Here is an 18,822-nt window from a genome sequence, read left to right on the forward strand (position 1 = left end):
AGCGTCCTCCAATAGAATGTGTTTTACATGTAAAGGTGATTTTATAAGGGGAAGGAAAGGAAGAGGGGGTGGGGCCACTCCATGAAAATTAACGTCATGTTTGGTTATAAAATTTTTGCCATCGGTTTCATTATTTTCAAAATGAAAAAATAAGTACATAACACAAAAAGAAAGAAGTGGGGTGCAGTATGAAAAATAATCATGCCACATCTTGCCCATTTTCATTTTTTAAAGAAAATTTATGCCACTAGTTACAAACCACCACTGTGAAAGTACTTTTATGAGATAACTTTTATAAAAATACTTTTACATGAAAGCACTTTTATACAAATAATTTTATGAAAAATGCCCTTACAAAAGCAAAAGTATTTTGTGAGAACACTTTTATAAAAGTACTTTTACACAAAAGCATTTTTATAAAAGTAATTTTATGAAAAGTGCCCTTACAAAAGCAAAATACCTTTTTATAAAAGTATTTTATGAGAGTACTTTTACACAAATGCACTTTTATAACAGTATTTTTATGCAAAGTACTTTTACAAAAGTAAAGTACTTCTACGCAAGCACTTTTATAAAAGTATTTTATGAGAACACCTTTATAAAAGTACTTTTACACAAAAATACTTTTATGAAAACACTTTTATGAAAGCACTTTTACAAAAGCACTTTAGTCAAAGTACTCTTACAAAAGTTCTTTTATTCATTCACTTTGGATTGAATTGGACCCAATTCAGTTCATTTGCATTTTAATTGGACTGTAGCAAGTGTTGTAGTTTTTTTATATATATTTCTGGATTTCTAGTGTTATTTTGGTGCTTGATTCAATTTGGATTGGATTGGACAGAATCCAGTCAATTTGCATTTTATTTAGACTAGATTGGACTTGGTTTGTATGGATTTGGTCCAGTCCATTTATAAATGGACCAATATTGGATTGGACCAAATCAATCCAATTGACAGCTTTGCCCATAAAGAATTCATTTTTAGGTTCATAGCAATATTTTCTCATTTTACCTATTTTTACCATTCTTGTCCATTTTAGGGGGTGTTCTTTTTTTGGATTTTGAGAGAGCGGAAGTTGGTCAATGGGATTTTTTCAGATTTATGTGGGGATAAGGTAAGTTTATTTTCCTGTGTATACCTATCTCCTAGGTGGATAAATAACTTTCTCACTTAGGGAAAAATTGCCAACACTTGAATGGGACAAAAATACCCTTTATAATAATGGATTTTTATGGCTAAAATGGTCATTGCCTTATTTACATGAGAAATAAAAGAACATGAATAAATACACTTACCCAGATATATGTTTCCCAGGAAAAACTTACCCAGATAACTGCATTTAACCGGGTAAGTAACTTACCGAAAAACAAAGAAGGCCTTAAAATTTCATCTTGGGCAAGAATGAGAAAGAATGACAGTAACCAAAGGAAGACACCAAAGGAAACCCATCTATTCTGTCATTCTGTGGTGTCTGCAAAAAGCTCGCATTTGTATTATCATTCTTCTAGAACAAAGTTAAATGCCAACTTATACTCCAAATCCAGTCAACAAAGAACATATGACCATCTCTGCTTCAACTTTTAATACTCATTTTTTTGTGCTCTCGTCATTATGCATATACACCATTAACAACAGTTTATTGCCAACATAGATGAATGAATCGCAGGTCTGAATAGAATGGGACCACAATAAACCAATGACGAAAGAAAATAAAGCATTACTCTAGGTTCTAGTGGGCACGAACGCTGCAGGCTCGTACAACCCAGGATCCAAAAATCCACAGTATGCCTCAACAGGTTCGAAGAGTTGACATTTAGAAATGGTACAGTTGCCGGAGAAAATAGAAACCCTTTACTGGGCGAGGGGGGTGCAACCGGATCAATCCTTAACCTGCACATGCCAATCAGTCAGTGAGAGAAAATGTTATAACATATTATACAGAAAAATACGTCATACTAATTACTATGATGAAAAAGCCATTTCGAAAAGGATTATGGTGAGATGGATAGTAAATGTTCTCTCTCGATGGCTAAAACTGTGGATTGTACTATTTATTGATAGAACACATTATTACTCGCTAAATACTGTAGGTCCATGTAAAAAAATTAAAAACTATATTCAGGTATTCTATACTAAAGCCACAATCCTATGTAAAACTGCAACATAGCGCATCTATATCGCAGTTAAGAATTGCTGACCAAATGCTTTGGGTCCAAGGGCGACAGTCATTGAAGTTCACAAATAATAACCTTCTGACGAAGCACACCACCTATAGGGAAGCTAACCAAAATCTTACATCCTTTTAAACCTAGGATATTTAGTTCAATCTGGTTTGGGAGGACAACAGTAGTCATTAGTAACCACACAGACTCCTAACGACCTTGTTTGATGATGCAAAGTGCCAAGCTACCTCTAGTTCCATTTTGCACTTTCATTTTCCACACACACAAGGTTAAAAGGGCCTCAATGACGGCTATTAAGAGGGTGCTTGTTATCGTTGCATTGTGGAAGCATTGCATTTGTACTTGATTTTAAGCATTGGTAATCAGGAAAAACCAAGGTTTGGGCACAGAGTACAATGTCACAATTGTTTTTATTGCTGCTTAGTACACATAACTGACATAAGTGCCACACAAAAAAATGTCTACCCTGAAGCAAAAAAAAAAAATCCAATTGGTGTTTCCTACAAAGGTAGCATTCACATACCCCTGGTAAAGAGCAGTACAAATAGCTGTACTTGAATTAGCCCAACCAAAGAGGATTATGATTTGGTAAAGCCAATGCCCCTATGTGATGCCTACGTGGTGGCGAAACAGCTCCACTACACCACGATACTAAACACCAACCACCCAACCAAAGAAGACCAAAGAAGATTATGGTTTGATAATTTTTTATAAGTATTAGGTTTGATAAAAATCAAAACGCATATTTGATGTTTACATGGCAGAAAAACAGCTGTGCAACATCATTATAACAAACACCACCTAAATCCACTCAGGATCTTAGAGATGAAATATTGAATACACCCCAAAGAAACGAAAGATAAAGAAATAAAAAAGAAAAGATGATATCATCATCCTATCTTCCTGCGAACCACAATTTTTCTCTGATTGCCAAAAGCAATAAGATATAGGGAGCATCTTGGGACACTGGAACAATAGGTCCAGGGATTCTATGAATTGCCACATGTGCATGTTTCAAGAATTGGGATAGCATCAGTCAGGTCAAAAGCAGGTATAACAAGACATGTTTCTGATCATCTGAATTGGAGGCTTGAGGGGATGGGGACCTACTTTTTTACTTGGAATTAACTTTGTCCCTGTTCAGAATATACAGTAGATGGTGGGAGTTGGACACTAGGCAAATTATGAGGGCACCGAACCCACTTACTGGTTGTGTCCTGATCCCTAAGATTTAACTTAAGGTACAAAGCATACAGGTTTAGTGAAACTAATCAGTTTTAACTTTGACATTGGAGACCTTTACTCAGATCTGTTGGGTGTAAGGTCTCAAGGTTCTTTGAGTGCCTTAAGGCACAATAAGATTATTGGTTGGACCTTGGAAAAATATAATCCTATCTTTAATATCCTGTGGACAACCACTACTGGTTTATCAGCTGACAAAACTATGCCTCATTTTAAATAGAATGCAGGAACCTCTACATGGAATTCACTGCATTTTTTACTGTAGGTGCAGTGATATAACTCTGAGGAAAACCTCTTATTTCTCCTTTGAACTAGGTTGGCAGTATCTCAAACTCCATAATATGATTAGTAATGTATATAACTTTTGTACAGATATTCTTTCCCCTACTATGTATAGAGCTTCAAGGTTAATATCCTTAAGATGTTGCAAAGAAATATAAGTTTATGTTTTCAATCTAATTTTCTACTATTCTTTTTTATGGTCAAAGAAAGGAAGCTCCACAAAACATCAAGGATACAACTGCTGATCCCTCCTACAGTTAGTCAAAAGGTACAAAAGAGATGGAGGAGGATTTATTGCTCTCCTAGCCCAGACACCAAGCAGCTTTTATATCATACTTTACATTATTTTACGATATTCTTATATTTTTATACTTTGAGCTCATAATGTCAAAATAGGCAGTGACACGTTGTAACCTCCTTTTTATTATTTCATAAACCAACTTGTATTTGTTAGCTTCTTCTTAAATAGAGAGCGGCACCTTCTTTTATGAGATAGGAAATAACCCTTTCTGCTTCTTAAATCTCTGAATCTTTTCCTTCCTTTTTTGAACAAAAGCAGAGGCTATGCACCTTCTTCTCCTTCATTTGATTTTTTTCCTTTTCCTTTTACTGAAACAAGAACAGGGGTTCTGCCCCATCATCATTTCAAGGTTTTTTCTTGCATTCTTTTTTTTCCAGACAAGAACATGTTCTCCTTCATCATTTTTGAGGGTTTTTTCTTTCTCTTTTCTGAGACAAAAACAGGGGCTCCACCCTTTTCTCTTTCTTATTTCTGAGACACTGGCCTTGAAAAACATTAGAAAGAGAAGGGTTATTTCTAAGATACAAACCTTGAAACACTAGGAAAAGCAAGATTACTTCTGAGACACTAGGTGGGTGCTTAAGCAACTAGGTTCGCCTTGGTGCCTTGAGAACTATGGTTCATAATTACTAAGGACCTCTAAAACCCTGGTCCAATACAAAACTTTCTCCTCCAAAATCTGAACCTAAAAGCTGAAAAGACCAGAATACTTATATGTCCTACAACATTTTATTATCAAATCATTGCCTAGGCAACCAACTAGGCGTTTTTAAGGCCCCACTACATAGGTAATGCACTAGGCAGGCAATGGTTCCCAGGCAGTCACTTATGTCATTTTGCTAGTTCACCTACGCAATTGCAAACAAGGCAACACTTGAGCGGTAGAAAATCCACCTCCCCCCCAAAAAATAAATAAATAAATAAATAAATAAACAAAAATATTTTTTATTAGTAACCAAGGGAGAAAATATCATATAGCCCGACCCTTAAACTGAATATATAACCAAATGAAGGAACAAGAGTTGCATGGTCAAAGTGTCGAACAACATAAGAGATATACAATGGCACATAATTAATAATCACGAAGATTTAAATCTATTAGTCCAAGTTCACCTGGTTAAGAGGATTATCTGGAGATTTCTTCCATAACTTCCATATCATGTCCTTGTATTGAGTGTGAGTAAGACCTGGCTTTTCTTCCTTCAGTTTTGGAAGTTCTGCTTCTTCAAATGCCTACATATGCATTGGAAAATTCAATGGATAAGTTATCATAGTGAGAACAAGAAAATTTCAACATGATCACTGCAAGAATCAAAGATAATAACTATGGTATATTACCAGTTCAATTTAACTGTGTTTCTACGAGTTTGTATCCAGACAGGAGGTAACAAGAAGCAAGACCATTAAGGTAGAACTACTTTTCAGGAAAAAGCAAGTCCTTGTTGTACCTACCTAGCAAATAATAATAAGATAAATAACAAAGGGGGAAACTTTTATCATCAATTGTTTCATTAGTTAAAAGTTGAAGAAAAACACAATATAGTACAAATGAAGATGATAACCAAAATAATAGTTTTGATAATTGTAATGCAAAGGACATTCAGAAAAACAATTAACAATAATAGTTTTGATCACAGCCCAACCAACAGCATCAGAATAATATGCATGTCTGCGTGCCTAGAAGATAGATGGATAGTAACATATTAGCTGCAACATTGCTAAACCATGCAATTTGAATTTTCCAGAAATAAATTAGATCATTTCAACTCTCCAAGTTGCCAAAAAAAGCGTAGAAAATGGGATCATGACCAAACTCTTACTGAGAAATGAACTGAGATGCATTGGACTCCAACACTAAACAGATCACTTTTATGTGACATTTTTGTTTTTCTCCTTGCTTATAATGAACCCAACTGATGAAGGAAGATTTGGCCCGACCTCGCAAATCACGCCACGTGGCAAAAAACAAGTAGCTCGGCACTTAAAACAGCGTACCGAGGGTACAAACACCAAAGGGAAGAGACCAGCGGTCCAAACTCCCTACTTAGAGTTCGAACTCCCTACAAGGTGCCCGAAATCCCTACGAGGAGCCCGAACTCTCCCTTTGGCCCCGTCACAAAGTAGAGACCCGAACTGGCCCGTCTTATGACAGTTCGGAACCTCCCCCCTTATCCGAACTCAAGACCGCCTCACGCACCGCTCCAGGCACTTTGCTTCCAGAGCGTTGAACTGGACGAACCACACCGTACTTGACACCGAAGGAGTCCGTATCCAGGGGCGGCGCACCCGACTGACTTGGGATTTGACGATTGACGGCCGCACTACAAACGGCCACCTGCCACCGTCACCTGTCACCGCTACCTCCAGTTACAGAGACTGCTCCGACAAAAAGAACAGTGGCGGTTCTGCCCCAGCAGAGGCGAGGACGCCGGAACTGGCAGAAGCACGGAAATACTCATTCCCGACTTGACGGGAGTCTAGGAGTGAGTGCGCAAGGTGGTTATAAAAGGCTTTCCGCTCCCCCAAAGAGGAGGTATGCAAACTTTGCGCTATCTGGTTTTAACTTGCCTTTGAAGGATTCTAACTTAAGCTTCGGAGCCTTTACACCGGGTTCCCCCTAGAGCTTCCTCATCTCCTCCGTTTCAGGTTCCCTGCTATTCAGTTCAGAGGCAAGGTCATTGATAGCTAAGACCGGCCGGATCGCGCTTCATCAATTGGCGTCGTCTGTGGGAAAGCTTCAAAAAGCCTCCCTCCAAACTTCCATAACCCCTTTTCTTCAAAAAACCCAACACTCATGGCCTCCTCCAGCAACGCCGGACGTGGCATGGAGACAAACACCACCGGGGAACAACTTCAAGTCCCCATGGTGTGCGTTGGACAGTTCACCATCCCCCTTTCGGTGGATGGGATCCCCAGCTTGAATGCGCCACAAGCAGTGGCGCCCGTAAACCTTCCTGCCACAAGCATCCCCTTTCCCCCCCCCCCCTATTGAGACAACCTTTACTGAACCGACTGTCGTCCCCCTGGCAGCTGGCCAAAACCGGTTGGACGACCTGATGCAGTGCATGCGGGCAATGCAAGCCCAAATGCAACAGTTCCAGCAGCACCAGCTTCACCAGCACCAAGTGCTGCACAACATCTCCCAGTATCACTATCAACAACAGTTCCCCCAACTGCCACTGAACCAACCACTACTTCCACCTCGCCACCCCGCTCCAAGGCCGGTCAAGACCTCCCCGCAGGATGGACGCCCCCACCAAGGAAAGGCCTCCCGGCCCCAGAACCCCCCTCACAGCCAGGCCTCGTCCCCAAGCCGAAGAGAGAAATTCCCCGCCTCGCAGCTCGCATGCGGGTTGGGAACCTCGCCCGCGAGACCGGCACCTCGGCGCTCCAAGCCCGAGTTCCCGCTCACGGAAAACCGATTTGGCGCCCTGGCAGCAGACTACCAGCATCCCAGGCCCATCGAGCTCGGCAACACGGAGGCCAGCAACGCCAGTACAAGGCCCACTCAACAACGAAGGCGCCGACGAAGTCGCCGAACCGCCACCCGTGTCTTGTCAGAGCTCAGAGGCAAAGAAGAGGCGAGCTCGGACGAGGTAGGAGCTGCCCCGATTCTCTCGGTTCCTTCCCCCCTCGCATCAGAACTCATGGCGGTCCCCTTACCCAGAAATTTCAAGCTCCCACCTCTGGACAAGTACGACGGGTCCTTCGACCCCAACGACCACGTTGACGCTTTCCAGTCCCAAATGCACCTCGCTAGGGCCAGCGAATCGTGCATGTGCGTGGCCTTCACCACCACCTTCAGGGGGGTAGCCCGCACTTGGTACAGGAACCTGGCCCCCGGGTCGATAAAGTGCTGGGCCCAGTTCGTGCAGGTCTTCACCGCACACTTTGTCACCAGCAAACGGTGCCCCAGAACAGAGGAAAGCATCTTCGGAGTAGTCGAAAGGGAAGGAGAATCCATCTGAGGCTACATCAAGCGATTCAACGAAGCATGCTTGCAGATACCGCGGTTGGACCCCGCGGTGCAGCTCGCGGCGGCCAAAAGAGGGGTAACGCACAAAGAATTCAAATGGCACATGGTAGCTAACCAGCCCGCAACCGTGGCCGAATTCCTCAAGCTCGCGGACAAGTTCATGAGGACAGAGGAAGAAATCAACCAATGAACCGAAGGCGGGAATGAGAAAAGAAAGAGGGAAGGCGAGCCCTCCAACCCAGCCGACAGGAAAAACCCGGCCCGAGAGCCGAAGCCAAACCAGTCGTCCCGAGCTCCCCTAGCAGTTCGAACAGATTACACGTCGTTAAACACAAGGCGGACCGAGATCTTAATGACGACCAAGGACGCCCCATACGTGAAGTGGCCACCTCGCCTAAAGGGAAATCCGAACGAGAGGAATAAGAATTTGTATTGTAGTTTCCATAGAGACCATGGTCATAGTACTGAGCAGTGTAATAATCTCCGGGACGAGATAGAGGGGCTCATCCGTCGCGGATACTTGAGAAACTTTGTACAGCACAACAATAATAACAATAAGGCAGGTCGGCAAGGGGGGCACGAAAAGGATGCCCCCGAGTCTAGCAGCAGACCTGCCGAACCGTTGCAGCGACAGCCTCCGGAAGAGAGGCCTGTTCGAGGAACCATCCATGTAATTGTGGGAGGTTCGGTGGTAGCAGGGTGTACCTCGGCAGCGGCCCGGACTTCAGTTCGCGAAGCGGCCCTCAAGGAACGGAACCCCCCAAAGAGACCAAAGACCGAAGAACCAATCTTCTTCACGGAGGACGACGCGCGAGGGGTCCGCTACCCCCATGATGACGCGCTTGTCATTAAACTAAGGATCAGCAACTTCGAAGTCAAACGCGTACTCGTAGATTCGGGCAGCTCAGCGGACATCCTCTTTAAATCAGCATTTGATCAGCTACAGTTACAGAGGCGCGAGCTGAAGCCCGCGAACACTCCCCTGGTGGGTTTCAGCGGAGAGGAAGTCAGGCCCCTCGGAAAAATAACAGTACCTGTGGAAGTTGGCACATGGCCTTGTGCGGTCAGATTGAACCATGATTTCCTGGTGGTCGCGACCCCCTCCCCATACAATGCCATAATAGGGCAGTCGATCACGCATGTCCTACGGGCGGTGGTCTCCACCTACTACTTGGCCATGAAGTTCCCTACGGACTTCGGTGTGGGGGTAGCGCGAGGCGACCAGCTCGAGTCCCGCAAGTGTTATGTTGCCGCCCTGAAGGGAAAAACCAAGGCGACCAACGACCTCGAACTAGAGCGGCCTGCGGAGCAAGGTGAGGAATGAGCTTCGCCCACAGAGGAAACGGTCGCAATCCCGACTTCGGCTACGGACCCAACTCGCACACTTCAGAGTGCTTCCGTCGAGGAACCCCTACGAACCGAACTGGTGAGTTTTTTACTTCAAAATTTAGATATTTTTGTCTGGTCCGCGGCTGACATGCCCAGCATTAGCCCCGACCTGATAACTCACAAACTTAATACTGACCCTGTAGTCAGACCCGTTAGACAGAAGAAACGCAACTTAGCCCCAGAACGCTGGAGGGCAGTCGACGAGGAGGTCGAGAAGCTCCTCGCAGCAGGCTTCATAAGGGAAGTCCATTACCCGAGCTGGGTGGCCAACCCGGTGCTGGTAAAAAAGGCGAACGGCAAGTGGCGCATGTGCGTCGACTACACCGACCTGAACCGAGCTTGCCCGAAAGATTGCTTCCCCCTCCCCAGAATTGACCGCCTAGTGGACGCGACCTCGGGACATGAGTTGCTAAGCTTCCTGGATGCCTACTCGGGCTACAACCAAATCCGGATGGACCAATCCGATGAGGAAAAAACCAGCTTCATAACCGAGTTCGGCCTATATTGCTACAAGGTCATGCCCTGCGGATTAAAAAATGCTGGGGCGACCTTCCAAAGACTTGTAAATAGGCTGTTTCGGCCCCTGATTGGCACGAAGATAGAGTGCTATGTAGACGACATGGTCGTCAAGACTCAGTTTTCACAAGAATTAATACAAGACTTAGATTCTGTCTTCCGAATCCTGCGTCAGTTTAGCATGAAACTGAACCCCAACAAATGTGTCTTCGACGTCACCTCGGGCAAATTCCTAGGCTACATTGTCAATCGGAGCGGTATTGAGGCCAACCCGAACAAGATAAAAGTCATTCTAGATATGAGACCACCTCGGAAAGTAAAAGAAGTTCAGAGGTTAAACGGCCGCATAGCCGCTCTAAGCCGCTTCATGTCCAAATCAGCAGACCGCTGCCTACCTTTCTTCAAAGCAATCAAAGGCAAAGGGTTCAAGTGGACCCAGGACTGCCAGCTTGCGTTTGACGAGCTAAAAGGTTACCTCGCTAGTGTGCCGACCTTAGCCCGGCCCGAGGAGGGCGAGGTCTTAGAACTATACCTCTCGGCAAGCGACGAGGTGGTCAGTTCGGTACTAATAAAAGAAACAGACCGGGTCCAGCGACCCATCTATTATGTTAGTAAAATTTTGCAGGGAGCAGAGACAAGGTACCCGCAGACAGAAAAGCTAGCATACGCACTGGTGACAGCAGCTCGGAAACTACGCCCGTACTTCCAGGCTCACACCGTCATCGTCCTGACTGATGAACCTCTGAGACAAGTTTTACTCAAACCCAAGGTTTCCGATCGACTGACGAAATGGGCCATCGAACTCAGCGAGTACGACCTCCAGTACAAGCCAAGAACTGCTATTAAGGCCCAAGCCTTGGCAGATTTTATCGCCGAGTGCACGTTTAGCCTCGAAGCCCCTGAGCCGGTCAAGCCTGAGATCCCCAGTTCGGGAGAGCTCGGAGCTCCCAAGCCAATAGAGTTTGAACCCCGTTAAGTAGCAGCCAGTGTAGCATCTCTCCTGGTCAGACCAAGCGCAAACTGGGATGAGGAGCCCTGGATCCTTCACGTAGATGGCTCCTCGAACCAGCAGGGCAGCGGGGCTGGAATAGTGCTACGCGGCCCGAGCGGAACAAAGTTGGAATACGCACTACGCTTTAAGTTCGCGGCATCCAACAACGAGGTGGAGTACGAGGCACTGATAGCCGGGCTGAACCTAGCGCACAAGGTCGGAGCAAAGCACTTAGTTATCTGCAGTGATTCCCAGCTCGTGGTCAACCAAGTTACAGGAGTACGAAGCACGCAAGCTCACTATGATTGCATACTTGGCAAAAGTAAAGGAGGCTCTGCTCAACTTCCAGTCACACTTCATCAAGCAAATCCCGAGGTCAGAGAACACTGAGGCCGACGCCCTGTCCTGACTAGCCAGCACGAGTCACAACGCCATGAGAACCGTGTACATAGAGGACTTACCTCAGCCCAGTATTCTCGGTGGGGCAGAAGAGGTCGCTCCCATCTCTGAAGCAGAGCTGAGCTGGATCGACCCACTCGCGAGCTTCCTGCTAGACGGAACCCTCCCTACGGACCGCAATGCAGCCAAGAGGGTGCAACGCCAGGCAGCCAAATACGTCATAATAGACGAACGGTTGTACCGACGATCCTACACGCTCCCCTACCTGCGATGCTTGCGACCGGCCGAAGCCGAGCTCGTACTCCGCGACACTCATGAAGGCTTGTGCGGCGGACACCTGGGGGGCAGAGCCCTCGCTCAAAAGGCACTTCGACAAGGATACTGCTGGCCAAAGATGAAAACAGAGGCCGTCGAGCTCGTCAGAAAATGCGACAAGTGTCAAAAGCATGCCAATATCCACCATCAGCCTACTTCCGACCTCAAATACCTCACCAGTCCATGGCCCTTTGCACAATGGGGCATCGACCTTCTGGGGCCATTCCCACCAACGACAGGTGGGAGAAAATTCCTAGTGGTGGCAGTAGATTACTTCACAAAGTGGATAGAAGCTTAACCTCTGGCAACGGTTACAGCCCGAAATATACAGAACTTCTTTTGGAGGAACATAGTATGTCGCTTCGGGCTACCTCGGGTACTGATCTCCGACAACGGCAAACAGTTTGAGGATATCAAGTTCCAAGAATGGTGCCAAAGTATGGGAATTAGTCAGAACTTCACGTCGGTCGCACACCCGCAGGCAAACGGCCAAACAGAAGTAATGAACAGAGCCATCCTCCGCGGACTGAAAGCACGACTAGACCGAGCTAAAGGGTTGTGGGCAGACGAGCTACCAAGTGTTCTATGGGCTCACCGAACCACGGAAAAAACCGCCACAGGGGAGACCCCCTTTAACCTCACCTACGGCACCGAAGCGGTAATCCCGGCGGAAATCGAAGTACCTACGCTGCGACTAGAAGCATACGACGAGCAGACGAACGAAGACGAGTTATGCACCAACCTCGACCTACTGGACGAGGTGAGAGACCTTGAATGCATCCGAACTGCGGCCTACCAGCAAAAGGTAGCTCGGTACTACAACGCCAGAGTAAAGAAGAGGAACTTCCGCGTCGGCGACCTGGTTCTCCGTAAGGTCATGGTACTCGAACCCGGCGTAGGAAAACTCGGACCAAATTGGGAAGGACCCTACAGAGTAAAGAAAGCACTCGGGGGGGCATACGAGCTCGAAACCCAAGAGGGAAAACAAGTACCCCGAGCATGGAACATTGTCAACCTAAGGCGATACTACCTATAGACCGCCAAGCAAAGTGGATAAAATCACCACCAAAGCCTACGGGCTAGGACGCCAAACTACCCAAAGCGCCACGGCCTACGAGCTCGAACTCTTCCTCGAGCTCTACCTCCGGCTCGCTAGGGCTATCAGGGGATGCAACTTGGTTCGTAGAACCTGCATCAGACCCGCTGAAAGGACTATCTGAGCCATCCGAGCTAGACATCGGGAGTGATGAGATCCAAGAAAGTACTCACCCGGACAGAAGCTGTAGACCACAGGAGCTCGGACGAGCGGAAGACCTTGAGCGCAAACTGAAAAAACCTGGACGCGAACTGGATGCGAGCTAAAACTCAGACACGAGCTCGAGAGAAGTAACAACTGGGGTCCCCCCCCCCCGCTATTTATGCTCACAGTGACCGAAAGGCAACGGCTTAGATCAAAGCCAGTCCGACGGCCTACAGCCGCACTGACCGCACGTCTCCCGAGACCGAGACGTGATTGGCGCACGTCTTTCTGAAACTGATAGCGTCGGCGCACATCTTTTCGAAACTGACGGAACACCAGCGCACGTCTCCTCAGGAAAAACGGCAACGACACGTCTTTTTCAAATTTGAAAAGACGCCCGCTATCGCGCCCCCCAAGTGGCGCGCTTTTTTGAAATTTCGAAATAACGCGCTCGCCGCCACATCTATCAACGTTTAGACAGGCCGGCGCGCTTCCCACCTAAATGGACGCTCGAAGAAGCTCAAGAAACCCTGACAACGCACCTCGCGCTAGCAGAACCAAGATTCAAAGTGCAGTACAAATCTACCTGACACCTTGCGAACTCCCCGCGCCAGGGCAAGACCCTTAGCACGAGGAGTGGGGGGCAATTGATGAAGGAAGATTTGGCCCGACCTCGCAAATCACGCCACGTGGAAAAAAACAAGTGGCTCGGCACTTAAAACAGCGTACCGAGGGTACAAAAACCAAAGGGAAGAGACCAGCGGTCCGAACTCCCTACAAGGTGCCCGAACTCCCTACTTAGAGTTCGAACCCCCTACGAGGAGCCCGAACTCTCCCTTTGGCCCCGTCACAAAGCAGAGACCCGAACTGGCCCGTCTTATGACAGTTCGGAACCTCCCCCCGTATCTGAACACACGACCGCCTCACGCACCGCTCCAGGCACTTTGCTTCCAAAGCGTTGAACTGGACGAACCACACCGTACCTGACACCGAAGGAGTCCGTATCCAGGGGCGGCGCACCTGACTGACTTGGGATCTGACGATTGACGGCCGCACTACAAACGGTCACCTGCCACCGCTACCTCCAGTTACAAAGACGGCTCCGACAAAAAGAGCAGTGGCGGTTCTGCCCCAGCAGAGGCGAGGACATCCGAACTGGCAGAAGCACGGAAATACTCATTCCCGACCTGACGGGAGTCTAGGAGTGAGTGCGCGAGGTGGTTATAAAAGGCTTTCCGCTCCCCCAAAGAGGAGGTATGCAAACTTTGCGCTATCTGGTTTTATCTTGCCTTTGAAGGATTCTAACTTAAGCTTCGGAGCCTTTACACCGAGTTCCCCCCGGAGCTTCCTCATCTCCTCCGTTTCAGGTTCCCTGCTATTGAGTTCAGAGGCAAGGTCGTTGACAGCTAAGACCGGCCGGATCGCGCTTCATCACCAACAAATGCCATTTTTCCTATAAAATGCTATTAAGTTCAGACCTTTATCTATATGTTTATAATTTTTTTTTTAACTGTAATGTAAAGTATTTCATTAAAACAAAAGGCCAACAAAGAACCGCTGTACAATGAGAAACTGAACAGAGGATATACAATTTGCTCCCTACAGCCCAAAACCCAAAAAAAACAACCAACTTTTCCTTACAAAAAGAAGATCCGAATCAAAGAAAGAACTAGGATGTCTATTTCTAAACAAAGGGTGAACTGCCAACCAAGAATGAGCCATCCCCAGAATTTTACGTAGGATTTCTTCCTTTGAAGCCTGAATCCCTTCAAACAGTCTCCTGTTTCTTTCACTCCACACAGCCCATAACACTGCTGAAGGAAGTATGCTCCATGCTACCTTTCCAGCTCTACTTAAACCTTCTAGATGCCATGCCTCAATGAGACCCTTCACTTCAGCTGGGAAGCACCATTTTACATCAAACACACCTACTATCCTTATTCCTTAACCAGATCCAATGAGTAAATTCGCATTGATTCAGTAAGTGACCAGAAGACTCCACATTACCATTGCATAAGAGGCAATCCAAATCTGCCACCTGTAGACCTCTTCTGACTAGATTCTGTTTTGTTAGGATCTTGTCCAGCATTGCTGACCAGACAACGAAGGCCAGTTTAGAAGGGACAGCTTCAATCCAAACCCTGTCACTTGGAAATGGTGTGGTCTCCTCCCTTGAGACAGATTTGAAAAAGGATCTTACACAAAAGCTACCCGACTTCTCTAACTTCTACAATCTTTTGTCTTCCCCTAGACCAGACGTCTCTGAATCATATAGAATCTGGAGCAAGCTGGCCCGTGACTGCACGTCCCAGTTGTTCAGGTTCCTTCTGAATTGGGGGCTCCATATGCAGTGTCCATTCTGTCTTTCCAAATACTCAGCTACAGTAGCATTCTTATTTGTGACTATTTCAAACAAATCATGAAATAAAGTCATTAAAGGTCCTTCTTCACACCAGAGATCCTTCCAGAACAGAACCCTCTGGTGTGAAGACCCATATTTAGCCACAATTATCCTTCTCCACAAGCTATCTGACTGCACATTGAATCTTCATAGCCATTTTCCAAGCAACGCAGTGTTGACATCTCCCACTGGTCTGATCCCTAGGCCCCCATTTTCTTTAGAGATACAGATTTTCTTCCAGTTTACCAAGTGACATTTTGATTCCTCCTTCCATCCTCTCCACAAAAAGTTTCTCATTCTCTTTTCCAACACTGCCGCCCACTTGGCTGGGATTGGAAATAAAGATAAATAGAATACATGAAGGAATGACAACACACTTTTAATTAGAGTGACTTTTCCTCCTTTGGACAAGTACTTGGTCTTCCAAGATGCTAATTTTCTATCTACCTTCTCCAGTATGGGCTCCCAGAATCCAGATGGCCTTTGACTTGCAGTTTTCCCCCAAAGGCATGCCCAAATATTTGGAGGGTAGTTTCCCCACTTTACATCCCCAGTCATCTGCCCACTCCTTCAGGTTTGTCACCTCCCCAACAGCCATCAATTCACTCTTCAAGATGTTAATCGCAGACCTATTACCACCTCAAACCATCTCACTATTTCCTTCACATTCCATAACTGATCCCAAGCTGCATCACAGAAGAAAAGGGTGTCATCTGCAAATTGGAGTAGTGTTTCCTCCTCTTCTCCACTGCCCACTGTGAAGCCTTCTAATAGTCCTCCCATCCATGCTCTCTCTACCATCTTGTAGAGAGTTTCAGTCACACAAATGAATAAAGGGGGAGATAGAGGGTCCCCTTGCCTTGGTCCCCACTGCCCACTGTGAAGCCTTTTATCCAATTTCTCCATTTGTCCCCGAAATTCATTCTCTTCAAGATGTACTCCAAGAAGTGCAAGTTCACATGATCATAAGCCTTCTCCATATCCAGCTCACATAAAAAACCTGCGAGCCCACTTTTTCTTCTTGAGTCTATTACTTCATTTGCTATAAACACTCCATCTACTAATAGTCTCCCCCCTACGAAAGCACCTTGAGATTCAGCTATCAGACTTGACATCACTTTTGTCTTTCTGTTTGCCAAGATTTTAGCTAGCACCTTATACAAGCTGCAAACAAGGCTGATTGGTCTGAAATCAGACAATTTTACAGTCCCTTTCTTCTTTGGGATTAAAGTGATGAATGTGTGGTTTAGGATTCTTTCCAGTGCTCCCCTATCATGAAAAGCTTTAGCATTCAGAACGTCCAGCTTCACAATTTCCCAGCACTTCTTATAGAATTATGAACTGTTATAATAGTCTATACTTTTCAATGGATGTGTTAGTCGGTCCTTGTTTCTTCATCTTGCCAAGTTAGACACCCAGACATGCATCAGATTCTGATTCATGTGTGCATGTCCATGTAAGACTGGTAACTTGACAAAAGATGATAAAACAACAATAGCCATACTTGAAGTGCAAGCCACAAAAGGGACATTATTAACAATGAAACCCATAAAGGCACATTCTATTTAAAGAAATAAATAAACTCAATGTCTACTAACTTTGTTATAAGAAAACCATAGATATCCTACCATCCTAAACACCCAATCAGTAGTTCTAGTAAAATGCAAAACCCTTCAATAGAAGTGCATAAATCTTTCAGAGCAAGAACCTAATCCATCAGAAAACTGCTTGCATCCACACAAAAGCCTTGATTGCCTTATAAATTCCTTCAACTTCTTTTTCAAAAATTCCTACACACCACAGAAGAGATCACATCAAAAAGATAGAGGTCAAGGAAGATGAGCTCCTAGTAGGCATAATCACCCTTATCAAGACGACTATTAATCATTATATTCAATTCAAGCTTTTAAATGCAAATATCTAAAGAAACTTTGCAATTCTTTTTACATCAATGACATCCTTTTTTATGCAAGGCAATCCAATAGATAAAAAATTTCCAGTCCCTTAAATTTCAACCACACTTCTTTAGGAAGTGTATGACAAAGTAGTGCCATTAATTCGAGAGACTTACAAATAATAATATAATTCTCTATCAATAACTTTGCAAACAGTATATGGATCTGCAACGGAAAACACTAGATAAAATTATTTAAGTTAAGCTAGCCGTGTTGCAAGTTGCTGAGGTTACACTGCAATTTGGTTTTCAATTTTCTTTACTGGCATTAGTCTTTTATCAAGCAAGATAAAACTTATAATTCTATGAATTCTAAGTTAAAGGTAATTGGAATGTAATTTGGGACCAGATTTCTGAGAAAAATAATTATGATGGATCCATAAATGAGCTCCAAGTTGATAGTGCGCAATATAAGATAAAATCCATAAAAAATGATACCTTAAAAGATGCCTTGAGCCTCCTCTCTGGATGCCGCTCAGGAGGAAGATTATCCGAAACGGCCATGCGAGCAATGGCTTCCTCGACGGAGTGAGCCTCGATAATACAATCGTCGCGATTGGTATTGGAAACGAGCACCATGCGCTCATATTCCTCTTCGTTGGCGGTGCGAGTCTGCCTCTTCTTAGCCTCCTCAGCGCGCTGAAGGATCTGAAGCCTCTCCTCCTGACGACGACGCTGGAGCTCCGCCTCGGTGACCTTGGGGACAGGAATAGAGACTCGGTTGGCCTTCTTGTCAGGCTTCCTACAGGCCTTCTCGAGATCTTTCTCTTCAAGCTCGGCAAGACGTCGAGCCTCGGCCTTGCGGGCAGCAGCCTCTGCGCGTTTCTCGGCCTCGTCTTCTCGTTTTTTGGCTGCTCGAGATTTGGTGCCCTCGGCTTCTCTCCAGTATTGGTCTTCCTTCTCGCGAGCCTCTCGCTCCTTGCGCTCCGCCTCTGCAGCGCTCTTTCGTGCCCTAGCAGCCTCTGCTTTACTGTTTATCCCCATCTTCTTCGGCATCTTTGCTCTTCCCACGCTCGCTCGCTCTCTCTCCGGTTGAGTCTCTGAATTTGCAGATTGCTGCCTGAATGTGGTGGTGGAAGTTGAAACCTGTTAGAAAGGGTCGACATGGCACTTCGATCTCATTGCGAGAAACATCTACCGGGCAAACGGTATCCGATTGCCGAATTCGAATTCGTTCCGTTTATAATTGTATCAAATAATATCCACCCTATCGTTAATAATCGGATCAAATATGGACCCACACTATCACATCTGGTATAACCTAATTCGATTCGTTTTAAATAATATGTTCATACATATTTAAAATTCATATTATCTCTATAAAGAAATTGGTTTGAATGTCGTATTATTCTAAACTGTAGGTTCACCGTTCATGTTTTAGATAAATAATTTTAATTCATTTTGTTCATAAAATATAATATTTAAATCATTTTTAATTCATTTTATTAATATATTATAATACTTTGTTCATTTTTAATTTAACTTATTTACAGTATTTAATATCCGAATTATAATCTTAAATTCGATTCAAATCCATTATATATCCGATAGATACCACACAATTCTTGGATCTACCAACGTTCGAATAGATTCGATTTACATCTATGAATTTGTACACACATGGAAACAT

The 18,822-nt window shown here is 45.1% G+C and overlaps 1 protein-coding gene across 6 annotated transcripts; it reads right to left on the reverse strand.

Moving 5' to 3' along the window:
• Positions 1–1,471: 1,471 nt before the first annotated feature.
• On the reverse strand, positions 1,472–18,441 carry LOC148849841 (uncharacterized). Of its 6 annotated transcripts, none has more exons than XR_016099880.1 (5): positions 17,631–18,346; positions 16,947–17,028; positions 5,350–5,463; positions 5,125–5,244; positions 1,472–1,893 (listed from the first exon to the last, which is right to left on the reverse strand). XR_016099880.1 is itself a non-coding variant. In XM_088947643.1 (3 exons), exons 1-3 carry the CDS (start codon positions 18,186–18,188, stop codon positions 1,882–1,884), a joined length of 690 nt encoding a protein of 229 aa, XP_088803769.1. In that variant the 5' UTR covers positions 18,189–18,441; the 3' UTR covers positions 1,472–1,881. The 6 variants fall into 6 exon arrangements, 2 of the variants coding, with proteins under 2 accessions (XP_088803769.1, XP_088803767.1); XR_016099882.1 differs by having other exon boundaries at positions 5,350–5,459; positions 16,867–17,028; XR_016099881.1 differs by having other exon boundaries at positions 16,867–17,028.
• Between the last annotated feature and the right edge of the window lie 381 nt (positions 18,442–18,822).

This window comes from Nelumbo lutea, chromosome 5 (genome assembly GCF_056320005.1).
Source record: "Nelumbo lutea isolate HS-2025 chromosome 5, American lotus-T2T, whole genome shotgun sequence".
NCBI classification, from domain to species: Eukaryota; Viridiplantae; Streptophyta; class Magnoliopsida; order Proteales; family Nelumbonaceae; genus Nelumbo; species Nelumbo lutea.